General features: G+C 35.2%; 1 protein-coding gene across 3 annotated transcripts in view; it reads right to left on the bottom strand.

Annotated features, from left to right (window-relative positions):
* Positions 1-5,411: 5,411 nt before the first annotated feature.
* Positions 5,412-10,194, bottom strand: part of LOC106870129 (solute carrier family 22 member 7) — a 34,021-nt gene continuing 29,238 nt past the window's right edge. For all 3 annotated transcript variants that reach the window (XM_014916116.3, XM_052972189.2, XM_014916118.3), the window contains 3 exons: positions 8,260-8,380; positions 7,760-7,832; positions 5,412-5,820 (listed from right to left, as the gene is read on the bottom strand). In XM_014916116.3, coding sequence (XP_014771602.1) covers positions 5,659-5,820; positions 7,760-7,832; positions 8,260-8,380 — 356 coding nt within the window. In that variant the 3' untranslated portion in view covers positions 5,412-5,658. The remainder of the gene's footprint in view (positions 5,821-7,759; positions 7,833-8,259; positions 8,381-10,194) is intronic.

The raw sequence follows: 10,194 nt of genomic DNA, 5'->3' as shown, positions 1-10,194 counted from the left end.
ATAATAATAATAATAATAATAATAATAATAATAATAATAATAATAAAGGAATTATATGCAATAAGATGTATACTCTTCTCGCTCTTTTCCCTCTTTCTTAAAAAACATACACATATTTTTCCGTTTTTTTTATACTTAATCTTTGAGAGTGGTCGGGTTCATTTTTAGTATTCTCGTTTGTGAGAGCAGTCGAGTTTATTTCAGATATTCTCATTTTAAAAATCATCTCTGGCTAATCGTTGGTGTTGCCTTGGCGGAGGTTTGCCCTCTCTGGGCGCTCTTGTTTACTTATATAGTTCTCGATTTATTGACATAAGATGAATGGAAAGGAAAGTAAAATCTCCTAAGTTTCAAAATCAAAATGTAAATTTTGGTGATATTTTGAACAAAGGAATTTAATGTAAAATACTCAATTTAAACACTAAAAAATATATATATATATATATGGCTAACACCACACAGTGTCGCAAATCAGATATATTATATTTTCAGCTAACTAAGATATAAAATCCACACTGTTAATGAAAATTATGTTTGAGTATCAGAATTTTCATTTTTTGGCTCGTTGAATGATTTACTGTTCCTATTCGATTAGGGATTTTCAGAAAACTTAATTCAATTAAAAAAAAAAAAAAAAAAGAAAGGGAGAATTAGGAAAAAAAAATAATATAAGCAGAGCAAAAATAAGTCAAATAGAACTATGAAGGAAAATTAATTTTTGAAGCAAATTAAACAATATAATAATCTTTTGCTGGAATTGTGCTTCGTATGTTTATAAGATGTCACTTCTTAAGTACCCAGCTGATCTATTTGATTGTAAGCACTTATAGCAATCTTGATAAATTTATATTAAATATGTTAACAATGTTGTTTTTCATCTTACTTCTGTTTGTATAGATGTTTTTATTATCAGTTTCTATAATTTTTTGTGCGTATTTCAAGTTCCTTTTTTCTTTCTTTCTTGACTTTTTATTTGTCTCTTTTGTTTTCCGTTTTCCCCAGTTTGTATTCTACTGGTGAAGCGACTGATGTTAATTTTTAATTTTCCACAAACAGAATTAGTATTTAAAAGACTAGCGAAAACAAAAAAAAAAGATTAGTTAAACTGTATATGAAAATAATTCGCTTATATAATGTCATCCCTAACATTATATACGGGTTCCTATCAGATTTCAGTGAAATAGCTTTTTTCTCTCTTAAAAAATTTCACACGGTTCAACATTTACTCTGGATGTTTTGATAGTCGCGTCAATAGTCGCACCGAAGAGGAAGTTATAATTTAATCTCTATTACATAGTTTGGCAACCAAAACACGTAAAGTTTCAAAACTGCTGTCATGAAAGATTAATTTAATGTAACTCAATTATTTTTCCTACTCCTATTGCACAACAAATTAGACTTAAACAATGGAAACCGGTAACATATTTCTGCTAAAGGGAAAATGTAAATATTTTCTTCCAAGTTCTCATCACCTTGAAACATTTTCTCCTTTAATGTGTTTATCTATACTGTGAGTTAAATCAAGAAAGGGTGGCGAGTGAAAATTTTGTAAATAATAATTATAAGCATTCACAATATATTAACTATAGAAAATATTCTGGTACTGGAGCATATAAGATCTCGGTGAAAAAAACATTTTTTATTAGTATGCGTGGGAATCGAACCCATACTTCTTATTTTCTCGCTAAGTGTGCTGACCGATTAAACCATCTTCCCCACGAATTCCTGTTAAATTGCGGAACTGTAAATTCATACTGTTGTGCAAACAATCAAACGTGCGTATTTTGCATTAAATTAAGAAACGGTGACGAATGAAAATTCTGTAAATAATGATAATCAAAAGTTTTAAGCTTATAAGCGGTCACCGTGTATTCATACTCTAACATTGGAGCATATAAGCCCTCGACGGAAAGAAATGGGCATTAATACGATTTGGAATTGAACCCACACTTCCGTATATATATGTATATATCCCTGAATCCCAACGTTGTATAGTGATAACTTTTTGCATGATCATAGGATCACATATTCATGAAAGCGTGTGTAGTTGATTAAATCAGCTAGAGTGTTTCATTAATTCTTTATTTGATCGACCCTGAAATAATGAGAGGAGGTTTGTACCGGAGAGACATGAACTCATAACATAAAGAAACCTAATCAAATAGAGTAGCCATTCTGTCTGAAATTCTATGGTGTCTTCTACATTTACAGTCCTTGTAATGCTGATAACTAAAATTGTATAAACCTGAAGCCAAAGAGGATAAATCTATAATCAGAAAGGACGAAAGTTAAGTGCCAGAATGAAGCTGATCAGCTTTTCTACTACAGGAACAGGGCCCATAATTTTAGCTGCAGAAGTCTAGTCGGCTATATTGAGCCCAGTGCATAACAGGTACTTATCTCATCGAAAGAGTAAAGTAGTCCTCGGTGGAATTTGAGCTAAGAGCGGAATGACAGACAAAATGCTTGTAAACATTTTGCTCGGCGTGTTAACCGTTCACCCAATCAGCCATGTTAAACTGTCTAATCGTACAAACAACTATAATAATCCTTTCTACTAAGGCCACGAGCTGGCAGAAACGTTAGCTCGCCGGGCGAAATAAGGCGGCGAGCTAGCAGAAACGTTAGCACGCCGGCCGAAATGGTTAGCGGTATTTCGTCTGCCGCTACCTTCTGAGTTCAAATTCCGCCGAATGTTATAACAGGTACGTTTCAAATGTAGTAGTGTGGATATTTATATTTTGTAGTTTATGAAACTTATGCCTAGTATATATATATATATATATATATATATATATATATATATATATATATATTATGATTGACCGTTGACTGAACACTATTCAATTTTTTTTCTCCGTGTTTTTCTCCTTGTCTCCGTATTCTTTCTGTTGAAGAGCGTAGCTCGAAACGTCAAAGACTTTCCGTATTCCTGAGCGTCATACTAATACATCCTTTTGTTATTTACACCACCTGTCCTCGTCTGTTGTTTTTTCGTACATTCTCCTATATATATATATATATATATATATATATATATATATATATATATATATATATATATATATATATATATATATATATATATAATTAGCAGCTGAAGTCAGTGTTAATACCAAAAGGTAATATCTATATCAAACTTACCGGTGATGTTATGTTCAAAACGCTGAGTACTGCGGTATTCGCTTGAGAGGTCATCTCATAAAGACGTAGGTGCATAAAAACACACACGTGTGCGCGCGCACGCACGCACGCATACATATATCTTTAGTAGACGAAAATCGTCAGTTGAGGTGCCGAAACTGCCAGAGCCCGTGATTTCAATGTACTTTGCCACATACCTATCAAATCTTACTGCCAACGACATATAGAATTACAGCGACTTTTCAGGCATTGAAATCTCACTGCTAACGACAAATGTAATTACTCTAACTTTGCATGCACTGATGTCGCAATTAGCCATCGGGCTTACAAAGGAAAAAGAAAATTATTAGCAACAGAAGTATTAATACAAAAAGGCAATCTTTATGTCCAAATTAATGTTCATTCATCTATACGAGAAAACCTCTCACGCGAATGCCGCAGCATTCGAGGTTCTAACAAAACACTCACGTTAAGTTGGATATAAGGATTGCCTTAGATGAAGGACGCTTATTTGCAGAATTTCGTTGCGGGTTTTTACATTTCCATTTCAAATTACGTTGGAGTTGAATTTCATCGTTTATTCTTTGGTAGCCAATAAAATAAGTCCTTGATAATAACCAAGATCAATTTAATTGAGTATAAGATAACCAGTTCATCAAAATATGTGGACCTATGCCCGTATAAAAAATCGCTATATATTTTAGAAGGAAAATTTATAGTGGCCAAAATGTTCGAAAACTAAGGAAAATTACACCTTTTTGATCGTTTCCCGTCAATGAATATAATACGAAACCTTACCTGGTTATATATCTTATATATAATCTTTCACTTTTATTTGTTCATGTTGCTTTTGGTTTTCACCTTCAAAGATTTTCAGCATTTCGATTTGCATATTACTCTGATGTTTTGCTTTCTTCACTTGCCTCTACAAGCCCTGTGAATGGTGTATAGAGCTGTTATATGTAATCCGTCATATTTTCTATTCTTCAGTTTGTTGTGTCGTATATTCAAGTAAGAGTGATGGTAGGCTGTAGCCGATCTACACTGGTTTTGTTGATAAGAATGGAAACATGCTATTTGTCAAGTGCTACTTGGAATCTGTTATTTTGTAAATCTAGAAAATAAGGGATAAATATTATGGTTTAAAGGAAGGGTCATATTTTCTCATCTTCCTTGAATAATTTTCAAGAAAAAATGCCCGACAAGATCGTACTGGAAGGTGGAATAGAGTTCAATATTATGGCATGGGTTTAAAGCAGCGAAAGCTGGCAGAATCGTTAGCATGCTGGGCAAAATGCTTCGCGGCATTTCGTCCGTCTTTACGTTCTGAGTTCAAATTCCGCCGAAGTTTACATTACCTTTCATCCTTTGGGGGTCGATAAAAAAGTGCTAGTTGAGTACTGAGGTCGATGCAATCGATTTACACCCTCCTCCGAAGTTGCTGGCCCTGTGCCAAAATTTGAAATCTATATTACGGAATGGGTACAGTATGGTATTTGTTATCTTTGTTGATGTTATTAATTACTATATTTTTAATTTTACCGTTTGTTTGGCAATTTATGCTAGATAAATGAAGGCACATGGCATAATGATTAGGGTGTGGTAGCGACGATTGTAGGATCGTGGGTTCAATCCCGCGACTGGATTGTGCACCGTGTCCTGGATCAAAGGGCTTAATTTCCCATTGCTTGCATCTGCTAAGCTGAAAAAGATTACCAGCACCACACACCCCACACATATGCATGCACACACACATACATGCATACACATATATACGTGTGAATGTGTGTGTGTGTGTGTGTGTGTGTGTGTGTGTGTGTGTGTGTGTGTGTTATGTATATATATTGATATGTAATTGTAAGATCCAATGATGTAGGTGTAGGCAGTTAGTAAGCTTCGAGTAGTCCATGATTGGTATAGAAAACGGTTTTAGGTCAACTGCCCGACATGCCATTGCCCAACGGACAATTGCCCGATGGACAACTGCCTGGCGGACAACTTCCCGACAGACAACTACCCAACGGACAACTAGCCGACGGATAGATAGATAGATAGATAGATAGATAGATAGATAGATAGATAGATATATTTAATTATATATAAAGGGCATTAACTGTGTATTAATGCCTCACGCTATCGAGGGACTAAATAAGTAAAAAAAACTACCAAAAATAAGCAACATAAATAGATAGATAGATAGATAGATAGACTGACTGAAAAACAGACATACATGTCGAAATAAATAATGAATGAAATGAACAGATATATTTTTCTATCAATATTAATTTTATTACAGCAAGTAGGAAATACAATATTTTCTTTGCAGCAGATTACAGATCATATATACTGTTGATTCTTATTACTGCTCGATTAGGTCTCAACCTCGTAGCAACAGCAATACAACAACAGCATCAACAATAACATCAACGACAACAACAATAACAACAATTATAACAACAATAAAAATAACGATAAGAAAACAACAAGGTAGGTTGGATTGAGACAGAAGGAACTTCATTGATCTTCAGATTTCTTTTTACATGACCATGCTCGCACATCATCAATACATTGAGGCATCTGTCTACCGCGTGTCTCTGGTAAAAGTAGCACCAATACACCTGCGAGGAAGAGTCCACCCGAGAATACTGCCGGCGGAACCCAGGGGATGATTGACACCTGTTTAAAAAGGAGCAGTTCGTTAGAATATATAATATACAGAGAATATATAAGACACATACACACAAATACACACACACACACATATATATGTATAAATATTGATTGGTTTTTGTTACACGATAGTTCACATATGCGTGATGAAATAGCAAGTAATCTAGCATATGAAATAAGGATGTCGTAATACATTGCATGCAAATAAATAACTATGCCATTGAAACATTTGTAGCATGAATTGAACCGTAAAATCTTTATTGATCTTCATTTATATTTATCAATCTACGGTTGCAAAGTTAAGTTCTTTATCATGCAGTCATGAATGATAGAAATCAAGAACCTTTTGGCTGGCACTTGCTGGTACTTTTGTATGTACTTTTTCTTATTTTAATTTAATTTAATTTTTATTTTTCTGCAATTGTATTTTTGTTTGTAATATATATATATATATATATATATATATATATATATATATATATATATATATATCGAGAGAGAGAGAGAAAAAAAGAGAAAGAGAGAGAGATCGAGATCCAAAATGAGGTAATGGAGTAGATAAAATCCAGGATACATATGTTTCATAGCTAGCAGAACCTCAGAAGTAGTAATTGCTCAAACGAGGGGTAATCCGCTAGCTACACGTTGGGCCAAAGGTACCTTAATGAAATGAAGTTTACATTATCGTCAACGGATCCCACGTTCACTCGCAAGAGATCCAATCGAATGCTTTACACACCTTAACGATTGGATCTCCTGCGAGTCAACATGAGATCCCGTGACGATCGACAATGAAAACTTCATCTAATTAAGGTATCTTTGGCCCGACGAGTAGCTAGGGAATTATCCCTCGTTTGGGCAGTTCCTATTTCCGAGGTCCTGCTAGCTATGAAACATACGTTGTCTGGATTTTATCTACTCCATTGTTTAATTTTGGATTTTTATTCGCGTACTCAGCAATCCCAAGCTGATAATCATAAGGTACGAAATAAATTGTTTCAGCTTATCAAAAGTCCATAAAAATTAAAACCTTCAACGACAATAAACCACTACTATTCCTGAAAGTAGTCTTCTATGCCTTTTACGGACTGCTCGAAGCTTACTAACTTCCTATATCTTGATCCTTGGATCTCACCTTTACACAGAGAGAGAGAGAGAGGGGGGAGAGAGAGAATCTATGAACTATATATCTATATATATATATATATATATATATATATATATATATATATATATATATATATATGTGAAAATATGTGACACTTATTCGGTAGCCATGGTAAAACTCCGAGTTTCAGATGCCGGGGTGGGAACCCACGGTAACATCTCTTCAGTTATCCGGCCACTCGGATAACTGAAGAGATGTTGGCGTGGGTTCCCACCCCGGCATCCGAAACTCGGAGATTTATCATAGCTACCGAATAAGTGTCACATTTTTATTGATAAATTCTTCTATTTCCATAATATCAAGGTCTCTTTCTTTCTTTTGTTGTCCTTCCTATCAATATATATATATGTGTGTGTGTGTGTGTGTGTGTGTGTGTGTGTGTGTGTGTGTGCGTGTGTGTGTGCGTGTGTGTGTGTGTATGTGTGTGTGTACGTATGTATATTGAATTAGAAATGGAAACACTTTAAGAAACAAAAAGAGAGATTGAGAGAAGGTGGGAGTGTAAAGGAGCAAGAAGTTATAGATGTTGAGTGGAGGAGATGGAGTGAAGTGAAAAGAGTGAGAGTGATAGGGCAATGTGGGGAAAGAAAAGATTAGGTGAAGGGAAGATTATAGGGGAGTAGAGAATAAAGGGAGATGGGAGGAAAGAGTGGTCGTAATGTGGAGACAGAGTATGAGGAAAGAGAGAGGGGTGGTGAGGAGAGAGAGAGAGAGAGAGAGAGAGAGTGAGAGAGAGTGAGAGAGAATTTTATTGCGGCATATTTTGTAATTCCGTACCACAAGTAGCGTAAATGGAGAAACTGCACTTCCAACCCGTGCTGCACACGATGAAAAACCAACGGCACTGTTCCTGGAAAATAATTAATAGTGGTTATATAATTAGTATAAAATGTTGAAGTCAAAGACCGAAATGGTTTAGAAATCTAGGTAAATAACAACTTAAGCTCGCAGTTTCATATGTGTGAATGTTGATATGGTAAATACTCGATGGTTTTTGCGGTGGTTGCATAAAAGTGGTTATAGAAGGTAGCTGAACAAAAGAAATATAAATAAAATACTGAACTTAAAATACATCAGTTACCCCCATTCGTTTAGACAATAATGTGAGTAGAACCTGAACCTGAAACTTCGCATTCCTCAGGGTCTCAATGGGGGGATTCGGGGATATATAATTTCGTTTCATCCTAAAAGATGTGAGCTAAGAGTAGTTCTTGTTTAACTAGAGAAGGGACATTTTCATAAGGTAGAAACAAGTGATATGATCATAAGTAACTTACCGGTAATTCGTTGGAATGAGTTCGGGTAGATAACCCCAAATAGCTGAAAAAGCACCTGAAACACCAAACATTCCTAGGGTAGAAGCCACTATTTCCAGAAAAATGTACTTTGAATTTTTATCTGAAATATTTTGGAAGAAAAATAAAAGATGAATGAGTGAGATGACTTGTGTCGTTCACAATCTTGTTCAGTGAGGTATGTTTCTTAATTCAAAATCAGTCATTGTCCTTAAAGAAATAGAAAAACTAGTACGAGTTGCTAAACGTCACCTTCACTGATAACCTTTCCATGGTGGCTTTACAATCACACTTTTCTTTACTAGTTTCAGCTTGAGAGCTGTGACCATACTGGGGCACCGCTTTTAGCTTTGCTATGGGGCATTTGATGAATGAAGGAGTTTGAAGTTACTACCCTCATTTGCGTTTCTTGCCGCGAGGTAGGTTCATCAAAAACTCTTGATAGGAAAACCAGTTTTATTTTGAAGACACATCCATCTCATGCTGGTTTGCCAGGCTTTGTAAGCGGATATTAAAGAACTTTATGGAAGGATCAAATCTACATCCTAAAATTACGCATCCCCTCCTTACAGAAAGTAATTCTGGTTAGTTACTGGTCCACACAAACTTCAATTAATATCCGCATTAGAGAATTGTTTACATGTCGAGGACAATGTTGATGCAAGACATATCAACATTCTAGATTGTGCAGGGTAAAAGGCTATTGATCTCATTGCTAGACACACTCACCAATGCGCTATAATAACTGGCCCACAAATGTGTTGTTTCTTTTGTCGGTTTTTCCTCCTTCTACACATCTGATTTAACAAATTAAGTACTTAGAAACTCCAAGTCTATACGATATACTCATTTCTTCTCATCATTCCTATTGTAATTCATTCCCAAAGCTTCGAACCAAAGACTTTACCTATCCTGTCACCCCTTAGATTTCCTTCAGCGCCATATGATTATTATTATTATTATTATTATTATTATTATTATTATTATTATTATTATTATTATTATTATTATTATTCAGTGAGAGAGCAGTGGGGTAAAATATACGACACTGGGGTAAAATATACGAAGCCCATTATACCCATCATGACTACTCGTCTGATAAGGGTACACCAGGCACATGCATCACAACCATATGTGCGCGACATAGTGATCTCATATCAAGATTAACAGCGCATGACGTTGCAGGTGGAGCCCAGTTAGAATTTTCTTCAGGTCGAGTAGCCCATCCTGCTTAAAAATTCCCTGTTGTTTTTAAAAAATTCCCTGTAAGTGTTGTATAAAGATGTTGAAAAAACACCTATGCTTCCAAAGGTGAATTGTTCAAACCCCAAAGAATTCCTCTCAACACATGGCTATGATGCTCCCCCCACTATTTCTACTCGTGATCAGAGATGCACATATCGTCAGCCACTCAGAGACATGATCAACTGGTTAAGGTCAAACAACTGACAAGTAAATCTGTGGTATTGAGCAGAATATTTGCTGTAGCCCATCTTTTATACCAAGACAAAACAATGTACACTTGCAATCAGTTAAAATGAGAAGCCATGAAGGCCACTGCCTGCATTATTATTATCATTACTACTACTACTACTACTACTACTACTACTACTACTACTACTACTACTACTACTACTACTACTACTATTATTATTAAGGTAGCGAGCTGGCAGAATCGTTAGCACGCTGGGTTGGTATTTCGTCCGTCGCTATGTTCTGAGTTCAAATTCCGCCGAGGTCGACTTTGCTTTCATCCTTTCGGAGTTGATAAATTAGGTACCAGTTGGGGCTGATGTAATCAACTTATCCACTCCCTCCAAAATGTCTCCCCTTGTGGAAAAATTTGAAACCCTTATTATTATTATTATTATTATTATTATTATTATTGTTATTGTTGTTGTTGTTATTTTTATCATC

Source organism: Octopus bimaculoides, chromosome 12, assembly GCF_046866305.1.
Source record: "Octopus bimaculoides isolate indiv1 chromosome 12, ASM4686630v1, whole genome shotgun sequence".
NCBI lineage: Eukaryota > Metazoa > Mollusca > Cephalopoda > Octopoda > Octopodidae > Octopus > Octopus bimaculoides.
Note: the sequence above shows the minus strand (reverse complement) of the source record. Positions and strands in the feature narration are given on the sequence as shown.